This window comes from Stylophora pistillata, chromosome 11 (assembly GCF_964205215.1).
Source record: "Stylophora pistillata chromosome 11, jaStyPist1.2, whole genome shotgun sequence".
Classification (NCBI taxonomy): Eukaryota; Metazoa; Cnidaria; class Anthozoa; order Scleractinia; family Pocilloporidae; genus Stylophora; species Stylophora pistillata.
In genome coordinates, this window is record NC_142529.1 from 25,678,973 (window position 1) to 25,698,538 (window position 19,566).

The window sequence follows — 19,566 nt, forward strand, 5'->3', positions numbered from 1 at the left end:
TCTTTCTCTTTGTTCCGTAGAAAAGAAGACCGAGATCCAATAAGAAGGAGAATCGTATTTAACATGATAACACAATTCGATCTAAAATTCGAAGAAACCACGTTGGGAATCGGCCTTAAAAGTGTTCGAAACAAACCGAAAGTTAACAGCCCATTTCCAAATTACCCTTGGCCTCTTTTTCAAAGCGAGGCCTGGTGCTCAACCATTCTTGTGAAAATCATTGCCAGAAATTTGGGTCAAAATGCCGGACGCGCGTACGTATTATGGAGTTAATGGCGGCGAAATCGTGTAAGGAAATGTATGGGATTTCCACAAAAATCCAAAATACAACAAATACGAGTCAGAGTATTCCCTAGCTCCGACTCGAAACAAGTTCAGTAGAGATTAAGCTGTACTTCTAGCATAAAAATAATTCAAAAGCTGTTTGTCTACTTACCTCCAGCAAAGTCAGCAATGTTCGATATTCGAGTCCAGTCATTTCCTCTAGTCTGTTTCAAATATAGCGTAATCCATGGCTAAGGATCGTCGATTTGAGGAGCAACCCTCCAAGAAGTCAACTAGCTCCGACTCGCATTAAATAAAGGGAAGTTCGAAGTAAGCAAATTGTCCATAAAAAGGAACATTTCTTGACAATAAGATACTTCCAAAAGAGCTTGAAAATTGCTATTTTTGCTCTGTGGAGTCTGTGATCTGAGACCATCCTTGAGAACGCACCAGAAGGGCAAGCGTTAAACGAAAAACCCTCTGCGAAACCTTTAAACTGTCGCCATATTTGTTTTTCCTATTCAGCAATGTTTGACGGAAAATAAACTCAATCCAGACCCTCTGATACTAAAGTAGAGCCTTGAACAAATTTAGTTTCTCGCGCGAAAATTAGGAAGCAGATCAATGAGATCTGTATAGTACGTTCGTTGAACTCTGTTTTCAACTGGGAGAAAAAGCCCTTTTCAAGTAAGATTTGCCTAGATCTTCCCATTATTTAATGCAAGTGGTTTAAGCTACAATTTCCGAAATGTCTGACATCCGTAGACGATTACAAATAAAGCCAGTTTGAATGGACATTGAAGCTTTCTACAGATTCTCCCTTGCATTATATCAGCCAGCAAATTGCTATAAGTCGCTCTGCCTTAAAAATACCAAGAGATATGTTCAAATTTTTTTTTTTTGCTTTTTTCTCCATAAAGAAGGTCCACAGAACTTAAATCGCTCAATATTTAATATGGAACTTGTCCTAACCACTATCTTTGTTTTCATCCGACTCCAATCCGCTGACCAATGAATGCGAGAGCAAAATGTCCTCGATTTCTGGCGATGGAGTTTAATTTGCATTTGAATGAAAACTAATTTTTATATGAAAGGATACATACATACATACATAACCTTTATTAACGTGTCTAGTCGTTCTAGTGCCTGTAAGCACTAATTGGGATGAGCACCAGGACTCGTTTTGAAAATGAGGCCAAGGGTAATTCGGAATTGAGCTATTGTAATAACATGGAAATCAACTGAAAACCTACTTCATGACTGCCTCCGTATTTGTGGAAAGTAACTGGTTAGCTTGGTTGAACTGAACTGAACTGAACAACTGAGAAACTAGATTACGCATCTTAAATAAGACATTTTACGCGACAAACATTAGTGTGATTTTAGTACCGCGTTTCTGCGTTTCTGCGTTTCGCGGCCTTGTTTTTCCCGCCTTTTTTTCACGTTTGCCGGTTGCACTTTGCTGTTTCTCCGTGAAATTAACCTGTTTCGCGTTTGCTGTGCAAGTAAGATTTTCTACACTTTTTCTCTCACAGATTTTAAGTTAATTGCTGGAAAAAGGGCACCAGGGCTAATCCTTGTAAATCGTACAAGGGTGCCTTCAAACCCACCATGCCGTGAGCTCACGCGAAGGTAAAGCAGCAAGGTTAATGCTATTTTACGGGAAAACTGAAAGGGCAAGCTGACGTTCGCCGTTTCATGTAAAGCGGTGCTAAATCTCTCTATTGTGGTTATTATTGCGGTATGAATTTCAACGTGGCGGTCGCGCAATAGTAAAAATAAACAGCGCGCGTTGAACTTATAACAATGAATTATAAAGAAGTTCATAGAAGTCTTGAGGAATTTATTTTCCTTTTAAGAGAGAGTATTTTCGACTTATGCCGAAAAACGCCTTCACCCACCAAATAAGTCCGTAAATATAAGTAACGCCTACTGAACGATTCCGACGGAAGCAAACCGCTGTAAATTCGCTGTAGTGAGACCCCCTGGTCACCCCAAATTCCACACACAGCTTGGACGATGATGCTTCTTCACGCTCGTGTTCCTCATTCGAAGGTCATGTCAAACGAAAAGGAATTAAAGGCCGCCAATTCCAGCCTAAAGGTTGGCTGAGACCCTTCTGAGGAGGCGCTATTCCGATATCACAGTACCCAAACCATTAAGCTTTCAAATTTTGGATCAAACTACTTGTGTGCCGTGACTGCCGATTGCCCCTTCTGACATCGCATAGGAGGGTTAAAGTTAGTTATTTCTAATTAGACGTCAAGGATGTCAAAAATATATTTTTCTTTTAACGTAATCATTTTTGTACCCGAAAACGAAACTAATTTTTTATTATTATTATTATTTCTATTTTGTTGTAAAAGAATTGGATTCTACAGTTTCTGCAGGCTCCGGAGGTTCTGTGGTCAGCTGATCCACTATTTTAGGGCATGTTTACATAAAGGTGTGATCGAAATATAGCTCGCGTTTACGAACAATTTTATAACACCGAGATCTCAGGGTGAGCTTGATGGTACGTGGCAAATGCAACATGAACGCTACCCCGTCCATGAGACTTACATGGAAAATCGCGACCGCGGATGAGAAGCTTAAATCACCCGTAGACCGGGTAACCAGGTTAGGCGGGTTACCCCACCTATCTGTAGACGTGATCAAGATAAACTAAGCGATAATATAAACAAGCGGGTTACCTCGCCTATCTGGGGTCTCCAACTCCATGTAAACAGGCCCTTGGTACCACCCGTATTTCACTCTAGTAGATGAAATCAACATGGGTACAAATAAAAAAAGGCAAAATCAGAGCTCAACGGATATTTGGTCATTTCTTTTCTGTTATTGTTCCTATTAAATAACGTCGACCGACCCCACTCCTTGGTCCAAAATATTCTCACACAAACAACAAATATAACGACTTGTAGGCATATCTATGTTATTTAACTCTGAAGGAGTTCTGCTATTCGATCCGAAGTTACTACGAAGGCAGAATGCTCCTTAGCTTTTTGGTCACGCAATCAACATATTCTTGGGTTTCAGGTGACGTCATAAGCTTTGCTAAAGTTAGTGTCCGCCATGTTGGTGTCCCTCGGGTGTCAAATTTATGAATAATTAGTCGATTTCTATAGTGAAGCCCTCTCTCTTATCGCCGTATTATTTCGCCAACTACATGAATATCCAGAAAGAAAAAAGCGATAAAAGTATCTGGCATTTATCTTAAGGTATCCCAGTGCTCTCTGAGTATGCCGAAAGCTTAGAGAGTTGGAAGGAAGATGTTTGCAAAAGATCTCGGTCATCGGGGTTGACCCTGCAAGCATACCAGCCGAGAAATTCAGTCGAAAATGCTTGCCTCCTGTGGAAGTGTCCGACTTGCTGAGTTACCCCGTTCTTGAGACCAGCTTATACACCAAGAAGCAGTTCAAGGCGTTCAAGAGTCTAGAGGCGTTTTATCAAATGCTGTCGGGATATGTAACCTCAGTCGTAGGCAAAGTAATCGCCGGCAAGTATGTCGTGAGAGAACGAGTTTGGCACTCTCAGCATATGAATGATCCTTTAGTGAACATTTGGGTCATTTCTGAAAACGATGGGACTATAGCCCATTGCTTGGGATGCAAAGCTGGACTGGCTGAGTCATGCTCACATATCACGAATGTTTTATTTTATGTCAGAGGCAACTATATGGGAGGCCAAACCATTCAAAAGTGGTATGAAATCACGATTTATGATTGAGATTATCGATTGGTGATCGAGAACAACGATCGCTATGGTTGAGAATCACGATTGGTGAACGAGAATGAAGATCGCTATGATTGAGATTCACGATTGGTGATTGAGAATGACGATCGCTATGGTCCAAAACAAGATTGATGATTGAAAAAACAGATTGGGGATCGTGAATACCGATCGCTATGGTCCAGAATGATGCGATCGACAATATCGACCAATGGGTTGAGAATATCGATTGGTCATATTGGCGAGGGATAAAAAACTAAAGCTTACATGATGTAGTATATGAATTTTCGCGCCACGAAGAACTTGAAAGCATGGCGTCGAACTCAGCTTGTGATGCTGGAAAGGGAAAGCGAATACTACAAGAACTACAACAAAAAGGATCAGAGCTTTCCACACTCCTCGGCAGCGACACGGAAAAGCAATCAGAAGCTTCTACATCAAATCAAAGCTCTTCCGTCCGCCGTTCTTATTTGCCAAGTTTTAGAAGGCAGTTTCATCCAAGTTCCAACACTTTCCGCGGTAAAGGAAAAGAAAAGTCCGTTGTCAAAGGATCATTTATGCGAGATGTGATATTACTACCTGGTCCTAATGTAAACAAGGTTCCCAGGCAAACGAAGCGAGTGTGGTTGATGGAAAACGGTTTCGTGATTTCCCGGGTTTCCAATTGCAGAAAGAGTGGTCCGCGTGTGTAGTTGAGGCCTCTCTACGAGGAGCATTTGATGAAAAAACCCCACCGCTCGTGGACTTTGAGACCCTTATGCCGATTCACACAACTCTTGTAAAACCCTCTCTTGCACCAGGACTAGATCTAAATGGAGTAATGGTTAAAAGAGTGTTTAAGGAAAAAACAATTTACCTGCGACCTTTCGAATAAATCTTCGACAGTAGCATTTGTAGCGTTGAAATGTAAAAAATACAAACAAAGAAACACTGATTCCCAAATTCCTACTTTTCCAACTTCCCTTTTCTCGGCCTTGTCTCAAACAATTTCAACGCATCCAAATTTACAATTAACAGTCTGTGGTTGGAAGAGATCTAGTGCCTTTAACTTTATGAAACATTTTAATCCTGAAACTTGCTTCCCTTTCACAATCTGGACAGGACATACATGTACTACAGTGGGGGAAGCAATAAGCCAATCATAAATCAAAGAAAACTGCAGCAGTTTCTAACAAATTTGGCCAAGGCCAAATGTAAATAAAAATGAAACTGTAAAAAAATCTAATCACTGCAATAGAGGAGCTATTATCAGTGGCAGATCTTTAAGTGCCCAAGAAACCAGGCCCCAGGCCCCAGGCCCCTTTCTATTCTTAGATCCACCGATAGATAGGAGAGTTTTAATGGCATGATGACTGATTAAAAAATCCAGTAATGGAGTCGCATCTCGTAACAATGCCAGAACAGTCAAAGAAATTAAATAAGGATATTATTATTAAGTGACTGTGTAGAAAAAGTTAAACTGGGGTTGATGCAACTTCCCCCAAGTGTTTTTCCTCACTAACAATGATTTTCATGAACAAAACAGTTTAACTAAGGCATGTTGTTTACTGATTTGACAACATTGCAAACACTGATAAAAGATCAATTCCAGAGTTCCCATCATCCTCTAAGGGATCTGGCACATGGGTCTTTAGGACTGCAATTTCTTGTTCAGTCAGTTGGACTTGGTTTTCAGGAACAACAATATCAACATCACCATTCATCTCTGAAATACTTGATTCAAAGTCAGTGCCATAAGATTCTGGTTCGCAATCAAGCACTGCTTCATCCATACTTTGTAAAGTGCCAGCATGCCACAATGCCATTGGGGAATGGTATCCTGTAGTACGTATCCCATGAAAGTTCCACTGCTCTACAAATTGCTCGAGTGATGCATTGATCCTTGGTTGCTAGATGTAATGTAGAGCAAACAGATCTAACTCAGAGTTTGAATCAAGCAAAAATGAGTCTTCCAAGAAATGGAAGATATCCTTGTAAAATACAATGACCACCCTATTCATCTCCCGCCAAAGTCGCTCAATACGGACATTGCGCACGCTTTTTCCTGCTATGAAGCTACCTCGACTATCACTGGATTCTCAACCATAAACCTTGCAACTTCAACATTTTCAACGCCGATGCTAAACCTGGGCCTCCCTCCTGTACTAGCCTCTCTACTAGGAACCCAAGCAGGTGATCTTCTTTCGTTCACGATTTCTCTCTGAATCTTAGTGGTGTGGATTTCCTGCAAAAAGCTTTGTCTTCCAAGAGTTGCTTCAGTTCATCACTACGTGAATCACTGGCATTCTGTAATTGGAAATGATCGCTAGCCTACTCTCTAAATAGTCTAAAGGAATAGAATTACGTTCATCGTTGAGCTCTTTCTCCACCTCATCGAAGCACTGCCTCATGGAGTCCAGAAACTCCTCTAAATCTTGACCATCTAGGTCATGGGCGAACGCCATTTTGATTGCTGAGAGTTAACTTGGCTTTACTGCTTCATGTAAGTCATAGTTTTTTTATCTCTCGCCAATATGACCAATCGATATTCTCAACCCATTGGTCGATATTCTCGATCGCATCATTCTGGACCATACCGATCGGTATTCTCGATCCCCAATCTGTTTTTTCAATCATCAATCGAGTTTTGGACCATAGCGATCGTCACTCTCAATCATCAATCGTTAATCTCAATCATAGCGATCTTCATTCTCGATCACCAATCGTGATTCTCAACCATAGCGATCGTTGTTCTCGATCACCAATCGATAATCTCAGTCATAAATCGTGATTTCATACCACTTTTAAATGGTTTGGCCTCCCATACAACTACTCGAATTCATGGCAAGCGCGCTGGGTGTCACGAAAACTCAGACCCCGAAAACTCAGACCCCTCGAAGTGTTCTCCAAGCTTCCGAAGTGCTCCAATACTCGATAGTGCATAGCATAAAGCATGAACCAATTGTTTTACAAAATAACCGGTGGAATAGTGCAACAAATCCGACGCGAAAGACGGACAACAATATCAAGAGTGATTCTTCAGTGAAGCGAATCGTGACGGCGCTGATGCCGAGTCTTCTTACCCGTTGTTTTTCTTTTTCTGCCTCATTTAAGAACTCTAGCCCAAGGGTCGCAAAATTGTGTTCGTTTTGGGACTGGTGGGCCGAGTCTCTGTTTGTATCCATTATTATCGCGAAATATTTAAGAATTTTAACAGAGCGACAACATGGATCCGTGCGACGAAGTACAAAAAAGTAAACAAACGTCCCTTTCGGCTCGTCAAAATCACGCCACATTTTAATACTTTGCTGTTGGAGCGAGCGCATTTGATCCAGTTAACTGTGAATTAAAAGCCTAAAATTAACGAGGAAAATGGAGGAAATCTAAGCTAAATGAAGTCTTGTGTCACTCTAAAATGTTTTAATACTCAATGATCGGACGATTTGCGAAGCGTGCAACTTTCGGCCTTGTTTTTGCTGCTTCAGTTGGATCAAGACCCAAAAGGTCAAAATACACGCGGCATTGCCAGGAGTGATCATGAGTCGAGTTTATCTCTTGAATTTTCGAGGGGTCTGAGTTTTCGGGGTGTGAGTTTTCGTGACACCCCAAATTCGCTTGCACTCAGGTAAAATGCTCATGGATTTTGCCGACATATGTCAATGAAGTGCCGTATGCGAGGGCTAAAGACATCGATTTCTCATCGGCTAAGAAGCTCAAAGAAAAGCTCCACCAAAAAATCGAGGATCTACAACAGCCGCAAGCCTCGAACCATACAACAACTTCTACTTCCTCCTGTTCTTCCCCTTGATTTGTAATGATCTTAGATATAGCGCATTAGATCATATATCTAATGAATTTTGCGCTATAGAAATAGTAAAATTGTTAAATTATTACACGAAAAAATCCTTAGTCTTTATGCTTTCCACTTTTGCTCGAACAACCAACAACAATGCATAAAACCATCGCTTCTTTCTCGCATGAACTCTTCGTTAGATACGGTTTGTTTACCCTCGAGGGACACCAAGATGGCGGATAGTAACCGTTGCTAAGGTATTGGTCTCGTGGGTGAAACCCAAGAATTGCGTAATTTTGTCTTCATTGCGTTATTTTGAAGAGTTTCCTACGTTGCATGGAAACATTTTTCCAAACTAAATTTCACGACGTTTTGAAGGTCTTTCCTTCAGAAATCTACATACGTAGTTTACTGGCACATGGCGAAGAAACGGTTATTTCACCAGCATGTTTTTGTAACTGAAAAGGGCACTTCGTTTTTTCTTGTTACTTAAAACTACTTAACAGCCAATTGGTTTAAAAATTGCATTCTACAGAAGAAGAGTCTATGAAAGAGCACACGTTGGTTAGATTTCCCTGGACGCAATACCTTTGAGAGGCGAAGCGAGTAAATGTGCTTAATTTTTTACCTTTTACGACCCGATCGAAAGATTTCAGAGGGTAGAAGGGAAAAGTTCATTTTTCTCGAAAATAAAAACATATTTGAGGGAAAAAACACTCAGCGTTTCTCCCCTTACTAAGTGCTCTGACTTGTGTGCAATAATAGAAACAATTTGAATTTTTGAGCCGTGTCACAAAATTTTCATTTTTGCTTGATTTTTGCTCAGATGTCTGCCTAAACTGACTTTTTTCCAGAAAATATTTGACAGCTTTCATTTAAAAAGCTGTTCGTGGAATAGTTGGAGTATGATACTTACATCAATTAAAACAAACTCTCAACTGTTTAGTGGGAAAGCCCCTTCTCTATGAATTCTGTGATAAGGAACCAATCAAATGCTTTGTTTCTGTAACACTATGGCATCGAGAGATCTGATTATTAAATGACTGCACCATATACTGAGTAAATAGCCAGTGCAGTGGCACCTTCTCTAGCAACTGCCACTACACTCTTACAAAGAAACTGCGTTGAACAAGTCCACATCTCTAGGTTAGAAATATGTTTTTCATTATGTAGCTAAATTAGCCCTTCAACTATACGGCATTTTGATGTCTAATCCTCGGCTCCGTACTGAATGTGCGATGAATAAATCTCATTTACTCACTTTACGGTAGTTGAGTTAGGTTCACTAAGATAATTATTCGGCGCTATCTTACTTTTCCGTAAATAATGGTTATGTTGACAATTTTTATTCTCGTAATCTGAATTCGAACTCATTTCGTAGAGATAGAAATCGTAAAAGAATGGGGACTTTCTCGGAGAGTTAAACTATTTGTCCGTTGATCTGACATTAGATCACTTCGGGATAGGATAGGATAGGATAGGATAGGATAGGATAGGATGGGATACTTTATTTATACACGGTTTTTCCATCAGTTGATTTAGTTAATTCTATACTAGAAACCTATCTATCTAACTACAATAATAATTTGATAATAACAATTCAATGATAAAAGAAATAAATAAAAAATAAAAAAAATTCTGCTTTTCATGGAGGCCGGGTCTAAAATTTACTTAGAATTAAGATCCTACTTTACTTCGTGACAGGGAAGACGCTGACAAGTTTAAAGAAAAAACGGAATATTTGCTTCCCAGAATAAGGAAAGCCCAGTTTCACGATAAAGGATATCTTGGAAAACAAAGGACCAGACGCGGTCAAATATTTGAGGAAGAAAGCGCAGATACTTGAGAATATCATAATGACATTAAAGAAAGAAGGATAGGTCTGTGTTGATTCAAAGGACGACAGCACTTAACTTTGTGTAACAAACATAATTAACATTTATACTTAACTTTGAATTGGAAAACGACCGAGTTTTTTTGGTTTAAAGCAGTAATAGGTGATTTGCACTTGTAAAAAACTTTTCAATCCCTACAAAGTCAAGTTGAACTTTATTGAGTCGACTGCCAGAGTAGAATTGTAGACCTCAGGCATTGAACAATACTGAAAAGGTAGCTTTCTTTGGGCTATGGAGTGTTTTGATTCTTTGGGAATAAAAGATTGCATCCATATAAGTTTTCAGGTCTCTTAAATATATTTCACTCAGAATACAGATGATGCCTAAAATTGAAACTGTTTAAGTAAGTTGAAGGTATAATATCAATGCACGAAATCGAGTTACAATTCGAAAGGAACCTCTATTCACAACATTTACTCAGTTTAATTTGAAAATAGCAAACAAACAGACCGGAAGTTGCGTTCGGTTTTTATTCAATCTACTTGACCCTGCAGCGTGCTTAGAGAGTAGTGTTCTGTCATTCACGCACAGTGACCCATAGCTTCCATTCGTGTATTTTAATCGGCTGTTTTCTAGTTTTTCATAAACAGCAACTCAAAGACCTTTCTAATACGCAAGTCTTGTTCTGTAAACGCCATGAGTGCGAGGACCTTTTTCCTAGAGGAGTTATTGACAATAAATTTTATTTACCGTAAAAAGGTCGGGGTATTAGATGCATAGGCGTACGAGCCGGGGGAGGACGGGGGAGGAGGGCTGCAGCCTCTCCAGCTGCGGAAATTATGTAATTTTTCGGGAAAAACGCTCTTGATCGGGCAATGACATTTGGGAGAAAACATTATAAAATAATGCCGTTGGCGTGATTTCCAAAAGTCGTGAATAAAGTTTTTAGTTAATTACTTTTCAGGTGATTAGATGCCCGAAAGTGGTGTCTTCAGAGATTTCTTAATTTGAATAATATCGTGTAAAATGTAAAGTGTATTGTTTCGGTAACATCTGCTGCAGTTCGTGCCTAATTTTCGCACCAAATTCGCGGAGAGCGGGACGCGGCCGTCAAGGTCAACAAGGCCAAAAGTAAATACTACACAAATTTCATTAAGTAATTCGTTCATTCTATTCGATCGATTCTATCCGTAAATCTCAGTATTAAAGTATCACATAATACGAGCTGATGTCACCCAGCTGGTAACTACCAGTTATTGACAGTTTTCAATGATAGTAGTTTCATTACATGGGAAAATGGTGAACGTCTCCGTTTTCATCCCGATTACAATCCTTAGCCTTTCGGGCATTGCGTGTTTTTCTCGGGCAAGGAAGTCACCACCCCCCCCCCCCCCCTAAGTCCAAAGGTACCCATACGCCTATGATTAGATGAAGTAAGAAAAAAAAAAAGTTCGAGGAAGAATTATCTGCCTTTCTACGAATCTTATTGTAATTGATCCATTCAAAGTTCATATACGCTTTTAATGAGAGCTGTGAAGTGCTGAGAATTGATTTATTTTTAGATTTTCCGGGAAAAAAAACAAAAAAAAACAGCATCGGGGAGATGAAACCTTAATGATGAAAACTGATACAAAACAGGTTTGAATAAGATAAAAACAGTAAAACTTAAAGTTTGATTACTCCAAAATAATGAAGTAAGTATACATAGTAATGACACCAGAATTAATTAATAAACACTGACAATCTAACGAACCCCTTGAAGCATTTTAATCGTAAAGCGCTTTATACGCAGTTTTGAAAAAGGTGCTGACGGGCCAGCGACTTTCCTAAAGCTCTATTATTAAGGCATACCCTTCTAGCAACAACTGACTTTTCCTTGAGAAATTTCCCTTCTTGATTAGATGTAAAGAGAGGCTTAAAATGAAATTTGCCTCCGATTTTCCTTGGTCCGTATATGGTTCTATTTTCCTATCACCATGTTATTCAGCCCCCTTACGAATTATCTGCAGCATACAGTTTACAAAATTAATGATCTTCCTGCGTGCAGTTTATTTATTTCTTTGAGTAATAGTCTCATGTTCTCCCAAGAGAATATAATTTCTTGGATCTTTCTTTTACGAAAGCCATATAGCCTGATGGATAATACGATTACAAATTTATACTTGAAAGTCTCTCTTTCATAGTGTGTTTTCACCTTACGATAGATTCTTTATGACATCAAATCAGCTGTGTATACTTGTGCACATAAGATGAAAGTTAACTCTTGTCAGATTTCCATTGATGGATGCCACTCTTGAAAATCCACTGATCTTGCTAGTGCGAGTCAGACAGAAAGAAAAGTAAATACGTCGTCAAAGAATCCTTCTGACAGTCGAATCATTTTTCAGTATTTTTTTGTTTTGTTTTTGTTGTTCATTTTTTTGGCCTTGGCCGGAATTTAAAAGGATTTTAACTGAATAATCCAGTAAAAAAATGGAATTCGTGGAAAGTTTGGCTTTAAGTCAAGTTCTATCCTGCAACCATCATGTACTTCTAAAACATTTTCTGGGAAGATATCTGCGTGATGAATGAATTCATCCATTCAAATGGATTCTTGTGTAAAGCCGATCGTTCTTTACTTGGGATTTATTTATTTTGAGAATTTTTTAGGAAAGAGCAAAAATTCATTCTCTCCGATAGTAACTGATACGTTGGATGACTTTTTCATAATTTACGTCTCGTTAATTAAAATCGCGGACAAGTTCATTTAGTGGGCTAGTAAAGACGAAGGTAGTTCCTATACCTACCAGAAACAGTGTAAATATTTTCACTATTGAAAAGCGTGCAAATTGCTCAACAAAACTGAGTTTTTCTTAGAAGAATATTGATATGCATGTTCAAAGCCATGGTGTTCTTAGAAAGCCAAAATATGATTGTTATTTCCGGATCAAAATAAGCACGTGTATTCGGGGAAAGCCCCTCTTCTATGAATTCTGTAACACTATAGTCTAGATAGATCAATAAATGACTGCGCTATAAGGAGTGAATAACCAGTGCAGTGGTACCTTCTCTGGCGACTGCTACGCACGTACGAAGAAACTGTGTTGAGCAAGGTTAGATCTCCAGGTAACAAATATTTTTTGCTTTGTATAGCTAACTTAGCTCTCCAACTTACGGCATTTTTAAGTCTAATCTTCCGCTTTGCATAATTTGCGATTCAAACATAACTTACATTTCAATGGTGAGTCAGATTGTCTGAGCATTGTTCGTCGCTAACTTACCACCTTATTTGATATCTTTGTGTCTCAGTGATCCTGGAAATCTGGACCTGTTTTTAAGCAGTGAAATTTATCCTGTGATCATCCGATCACTGAATCATTTTGATTACTTCGAAAACAAATTGATCCATTCCCGTCATGAAAACTACAATCGGCCTTGATAATATTTTGTCAGAGGATTGAAAAAAAAAGTCAAATGTGAGAGAACTCAATATTTCCTTAACTTTTCAGTCAAGGTGTAGCACCAATGATTTGATAAATCTTAACGGTTCCGTAGTGAAAATTCAATTTTTGCCTGAATCGCTTCTAGAAAACTGTAAATATTGATGACTGCCGGATAAACTTTGAAGGGATGTTTTCAGAATATTGTTCTTTTAGCAACGAAGTTACTAGCCCATCAAGTATAGATCTGCAATAATGGAAGGTTTTTTTTCCGCACTCAAATAAGAGATACATGGTTTTCAGAGAAAAAACATAAACACGAGTGACTTTTCTCAGAAGAAATCTGACAGGTTCCATTTACAAAGACATTGGTTGCATTCTTGAAAAGGTCAGGGCATGATCGGAACAAACAGTTCTTGGTAACTGCATAAAGGAAAAGCCGTGTTTCTACCGTGACAAGATAGGGTGGCACAATTGGAGTATTACTAACTCCTTAGAGAGGATCAACGCTAAACTTAAGAACAATGTGCAAATCTGAATTAAAACCAAAACCAATTCCACGAAGGAAGGCTAAAAAAAAAGAAATTCAGCTGACGTAATATTTATTTTAATATCCCTTTCGAGTAAAAAGTTTGCATTTACATAAGTTTTCAAGGCAGTTTAGGTTTGAATCGTGGAAGGTGCTGATCGGATAGGCCGATTACAACTGTTTAGGATAAAGAAACTCAATCAAGATCATCGGGACTTATATTTCCATCATAATCTCCGCGGCTGCAAGGAGACCGTGGAATTCAAGAAGTAGCATAGGTAAGACTTATTTTTCAAATATATGTTACTTTTTCTTGTCGAATTCATTTTAGATTACGATTTCATTGCTGTCTTGATCAGTGTTGCGAGAACTCTTCAGCTGGTTGGTTTGCAAGACACTACTAAATTGAGCAGGTTCATAAACATCACAAGGTCTACAAGGCAAGCTTTTAACCCTTTAATACTTGCTTTTCAATTCTGTTACTAAGACTGAACATGCCAAATCCATAATCGCATCGAAATAGACACTCATCCATCGAAAACAACATATAGCGTTGTAACTGAGCAACGCCTTTCATCGGAGACTTGGCGTTAGTGAATGCAAGAAAAATTTCATTTCCTCATTCCCCGGAAAAAGATTCATCTCACTGAACTGTGACGAACTCATTCCTTGTTAAACAGTCTTTACCTTTTCTATATCATGTGATGTGTTTACTGGAATTCGGGTATTAAAATGAATATAAAATAACCTTAAGGAAACTTCTCGGAAACTCCATGGTTCAACATCTGCAATTTCATTGAAGTACATAAAAAGGTAACTGGCAAACTTAATTTTGGAGACCACGGGATAGGACCGAAATATGGCTCATATTTTCCGGCAAACGGTGGATCTCAGCCGAGAAACTCTCCAGTAGTTGGCTTTTAAGCAGTTTGTGCCGGCTTTAGTTACAAATGAATCGTCCCTCCCCCCCCCCCCCCCTCCCCGGGCTAAAAGACATTTCTCTGCCGCCTCTAGATACGAAAACCCAAATACACAATGGGAAAAATGGGAACAAATTCGCCATCCAAATGCAGATGCACTAACCTTCGGAGTTCGAGGTATCACATCTTAAATTACATGCAAGAAAAGACTCAACGGAAAACTTGAAAAGTTCGAGATCTGAGATGAATACATTCTAAATAACCCTGTTGTCCTCGCCGAAACCAGTGCCAATTCAGTAAGTACACTGTACGTGCTTTGTTTCGTTCGTAAAGAAATCTTAACAAATTGAGTCTGGCAGTTGTTTGCGAAAGACGAAATCTGATTTCCTAATGGGGCGAAATCCGTAGGTCTGGGTTTCGGCTCTTCCGTGGAGGGGAAGAACCATCCGTGTCGAGTCGAGTCAAGTTTTCTAAGCCAAGAACGAAAAGTGATCGAAGTGCGAACGAAATACTTCCAAACTACTAACTTTTTGTTAGCGTGATGTTCTAACTTGTGTAAGATTCAAACGTGCGTGACTTATCCCTTGCGTGCGTTACACTTGATTTAAAATGTAACTCGTTGATTATCATGTGACTCGTTTGATTACACTTCTAAGTTCTCGATTTTCGATGGATATTATATAAGTGGTGGCTTTTGTTACAGCGAGTTTTCATTCTAAATTAATCATTTGTTATTTCACTCTGCCCGTTCACATCAATGGGAAGAAAAGTAAATTTCCTTAGGTCTATTGTAATTATAGTTGTAATTGTTCCTTTTATTCAAACCATCATCATCATCAACGTAATCGGATCCGTTCTATTTACTCATTTGACAGTGAACGTGGAAAACATTTTCCGTTTTTTAAAACCATCTCTTGGTCGAAGTCTATAATCTGAGGATGTATGTTCTTGTCATGGGTAGTAAGTTTCGACGTGAGCTTCTCCTTTCGTTATTTTATTGTATTCCAGATAGTTGCTATACTTATATGATTCGATTGTAAAGATAACAATGTTGGCAGTCAAGTGAAATGATGTCGAAAAATAGTTTTGATGAAAAACATGAAAATATCTATTATCAGCTAAGTAAAAACTGTATTTTTTTTTTTAGTTTAATAACAAAAATAATAAACCCTCCAAGGGCTTCATGTGGGATACTTTTACGAACACAAGACTCGCAGCATTAGTTAGAACACACTATAGCGGACTGTTCAGTCAGAATTTTTTCCGAAATTATTAACATAAGCGGCAAAACTGTGTCAGAGAAGGCATAGCCAGAGTCAGTTCAAATCTCCTTTTTGATTCATAGTATCCCAAAACCTGAATGTTCCTCTATACAGATTTTGTCAGAACTTTTCTCTATCCATTTTGTTGCAGACATTCCTGATACCACGTGATTTCATTCCCACCTGATCTGACCTGTTCTGTTGTTAAAAGTTCCACAAGACTGTACAATGGCAAATGAACCGCAGGTAATTAAAAAATTGAAAACCAGCTGGGTTGGTTGTCCATTGGAAACAGTACTTGTTCTCTCGTACGCTACAACCTAACATTTGGGCTTGCTTTGTCTGTTTTCGCTTACGAGCGAATTCAAGCCACGGTAGAATTAAAGGAAAGTACAGCTTTATTTATTGCTGGGGTAGTTAACTGTAATAATAAGGGTTTTTAAATCCCTCTAAAACGTTTTATTTGAGGGAAAAATTCAAAAATTTAGGAGAGATTAGGATATTATGGCAGAATTTTCATCTTTTTACTATTTCTAAGAGTTTGGCCTATGGTTAAAATTTATTAACGGGCGTTCACTACTCAACTCGACCAAAATCTCTCTCCTTTTTTTACTCCTCCGCCAATATTGCGTCGTTTGCTAACGCGCTTCGTTATACAAACTAAATGCCTGGAACGGACAAAAAAAATTGTATAGAAGAGAACTGTCGAGTCTGGGGGAAAAAAAAGAAGCAAACAGAACAAAACAGAACGGAAAAGAGCAGAAGACACGTGAGAACCAGACCACAACAGAAAAACAATTACAAAAGAATACAAACCAACAAGCAGTAACACTGAAAGCGTTGATACTCTGCGACTCCTTTATTCTTCGTCCCAGTTCGATTGATCTAATTAATGTCGAAGAACACTCTTTTAGGAGAGCCAGTTTCGTGACTGGACATTGGACTCGACATAGGAACAACGAAGAACTCTTAAGAGTCCTCCAAGGGGCTAAAAAAACCTTTTGGGCAATCTAAAGCTAGGACTGATTTTAAGATTATAATCAAATGTAAGTCTTGGCTATTTCTCGCATATAATCATCCCAAGTAAATACTAACACAGTTCAAATAATGGAAACATTCGGCCATGACAAAATCAAACTATACATTTGCCTGTCGAGTTTTCTATTTTTCTCTTTTTGTCTCCCTGACTGAAAGAAGAGCCAGTCAAGACGAATATCAAACTGTGACAAATCAGCTCCAAAGTCTAACACTCAATTTGAGTATCTAGGGGCGTCACTTTGAACAAAAACAAATTTTTGTTACAGGAAACGCATTCAAAAACAGAAACCGCTCTCCAACAAAGTAATGATCTGTCTGAAAATCAGATGCAGCAGTTGAGGGAGGATTTACAGTCAATTACACCTTTGGCCGACGCAGTGTGCGCTAGAGTCTCAGTAACCGTGAAAAGTCTCCATAAAGCTGCTGATTTTATGGACAAAGTGAGCACGACGCATAACTTAGCTCATGTAACTGGAAGCTCATTAGCATTGATTGGAACACTTTTTGCGATCAGTGGAGCATTTGCAACATTAGCCACGGCAGGCTTAGCCTCACCTTTTATGTTTACAGGGATGGCGTTCGGAGTCGTTGGGGCCGGAACCAACGTCGTGGCAAAAATTATCGAGTGGCTTATAAACTCAGAAGAAATCAAAAAAGCTCAGAAAGACTTTGAGGAACTCTGCGCTAAGCTACAGGAGGTGGCAATTAAAATTGAAAAATCTACCGATCGTGAAGAATCAAAATTTTGGTATCTGTACTACATCGCTAGAGACTTTGGAAACCCCGTTCGGAAGATCCTCAATGCGATCCTGTACCACAATGGGATGATAAACATATCGGTAGCCCCGTCCGTTATGCAAGCAGTAGGTCAGGCTAGTGCACAAGCAACTACACAAGTCATTGACGAGCTGGCCCAAGCAACAGTTAATGCAGGGTCATAAGGCATTGACGACGTAGCAAACGCATTCATTGGGCAAACAGCACTGAAAATAAGTGCACAAGGTGCCGACGACGTAGCACAAGCTGTTGGAGTCAACGGAATCAAACAAGCAGGCCGATTTGGAGCCAAAATAGTCATAGGCGTCAATGTTGCATTGTTGGCGTGGGATATCTTAGATCTGTCATATACGATCACTGATCTCATTACTAATAAGGGCTGTGCTGCATCCAAAGATCTTAGAGAAAAAGCACAAAAACTTGAAAGAATTTTACTTTAAGTGTAAATTACATTGGAAGTTCAGCAACCGTAATAGCTTGAGGAATTTAATCTCTTTGAAACATCGAAACTGAAACATTGCCTTTCATTCACGTAGAATTGTAATACAGGGCGTCAGGTTCCTTTGAATGCATGCTTTATAGCCTCATATAGGACTTTTGTAGGGCTTTAAAGCCTCAAAGAGCACTCTTGATATACCCTGTAGCAGGTCACGTAGCACGAACCCTGTACCTCAGTAGTAAACAATCTAGATTTATACATTTTTGTGCTTATTACTCACGGTCAGAGCCAATACCTTTTTTTATCATTTTCCTTCAGAAAAATTGATAATGATAAAAATGTAGCGGAACATTTCAAAGAACAGTAAATACAATGATTGGGAGACTTGAAAATGCCGCTATAGTTGAAGATATTGCACGATTGCACTTTAACTATATTCCCTAGGTGTTTAGTACTATATTATAAACATATCTACATACCGCATATATATGTGTATAAGTCGCTCAGAGGCTGACTTCTGCAATGGCAAATGAAATGATTAATGCTGGTTATAGCTTGGAATATGATAGTTATAGTGGTAGACAATGTAACCGAGGTGTTTTCGCTAGAGATTTTTCTATTGTATCTTTTTTTCACTTTGCAGATTCCAGTTATATAACCGTATCATAGCCTTTTATTTCCAAAGAGACTGCAAATAACGTTAATCAATTAAAAGAGACAGTATCTGAGCATTAGAATTTTTAAGTCTAGGTAGTCATCGCTAACTTTGACTCAAAAATCTTGTAGATGATTAGTACATTATGTACAATATGATTAAAGGATTTATACCTATGTCAATAAATTAAACTTGAGTGTTGTCGAAGTAAGGTCAACAGTGCAATTAGCCGGGCCAAGGGAGGGAGGAGAAATGTTTTAATCATTTCCTTAATTTGTGTTTCTAATTATTTTTTATTATAAGTTTCATATGGATTTCTTTCAGATTGTTGGGGGAAACGCTGCCTCAATGAATGGCATTGTAAGGAAGCCTTGACTGCCGCAAAACAATGATTTTTCAACGTTTTAAAAATGCCTCTTAACTACAATTTTAACAATCGTGTTTCCACTGATTACGTCCCTGAAAGCCCTTGCGAATGCGAGAGGAGAACTTTTGCGGAGCTTTTCCCCAACATGGAAATGTGACCTCTTAGAACGGGTGGAGTACTCAAGAGGCTCACTCCATAGCGTGAAAGAGATGCACTTTAAATCCTTTTGATCGCGTGTATAAAATTTCCTTAGGCTTTTGAGTGTTTTAAGTTTTAACAACTCCAGAATCACAGTTAATGATAACTTATTTGTCACGGTCATTGCTGAAAATTCATCAAAGTGTACGTTACATTTACCTCCGGAGTATTTGTTACAATGTGGTTTACCTCATAAAGACCCATAAGCGTTGTTAGAGAAAATGAACGTTCCATATGATCGGACCAGGATTTATATAGTTAGGAGCATAGTAGCCAAAACAAAAACTTAACGAAAGCAGAGCACTACTGCTCGACGTCCCAGCGATTCCACGATACACACTCAAAAAAAACCGACTCACTCC

The 19,566-nt window shown here is 38.9% G+C and overlaps 2 protein-coding genes and 1 pseudogene across 3 annotated transcripts in view; 2 read left to right on the plus strand and 1 right to left on the minus strand.

The window, feature by feature from the left end:
- The window catches only part of LOC111336746 (uncharacterized), a 139,607-nt gene that overhangs the window by 72,625 nt on the left and 47,416 nt on the right, over positions 1-19,566 (minus strand). The gene's annotated exons all lie outside the window — the stretch shown is intronic.
- Positions 4,305-4,903, plus strand: LOC148720832 (uncharacterized; annotated as a pseudogene).
- LOC111336765 (uncharacterized) lies at positions 12,637-18,846 on the plus strand. 2 transcript variants are annotated; one of them, XM_088739591.1, is made up of 3 exons: positions 12,637-12,705; positions 13,880-15,976; positions 17,035-18,846. In XM_088739591.1, exons 2-3 carry the CDS (start codon positions 15,959-15,961, stop codon positions 17,707-17,709), a joined length of 693 nt encoding a protein of 230 aa, XP_088595717.1. In that variant the 5' UTR covers positions 12,637-12,705; positions 13,880-15,958; the 3' UTR covers positions 17,710-18,846. The 2 variants fall into 2 exon arrangements, with proteins under 2 accessions (XP_088595717.1, XP_022798654.1); XM_022942919.2 differs by having other exon boundaries at positions 12,647-13,826; positions 15,882-15,976.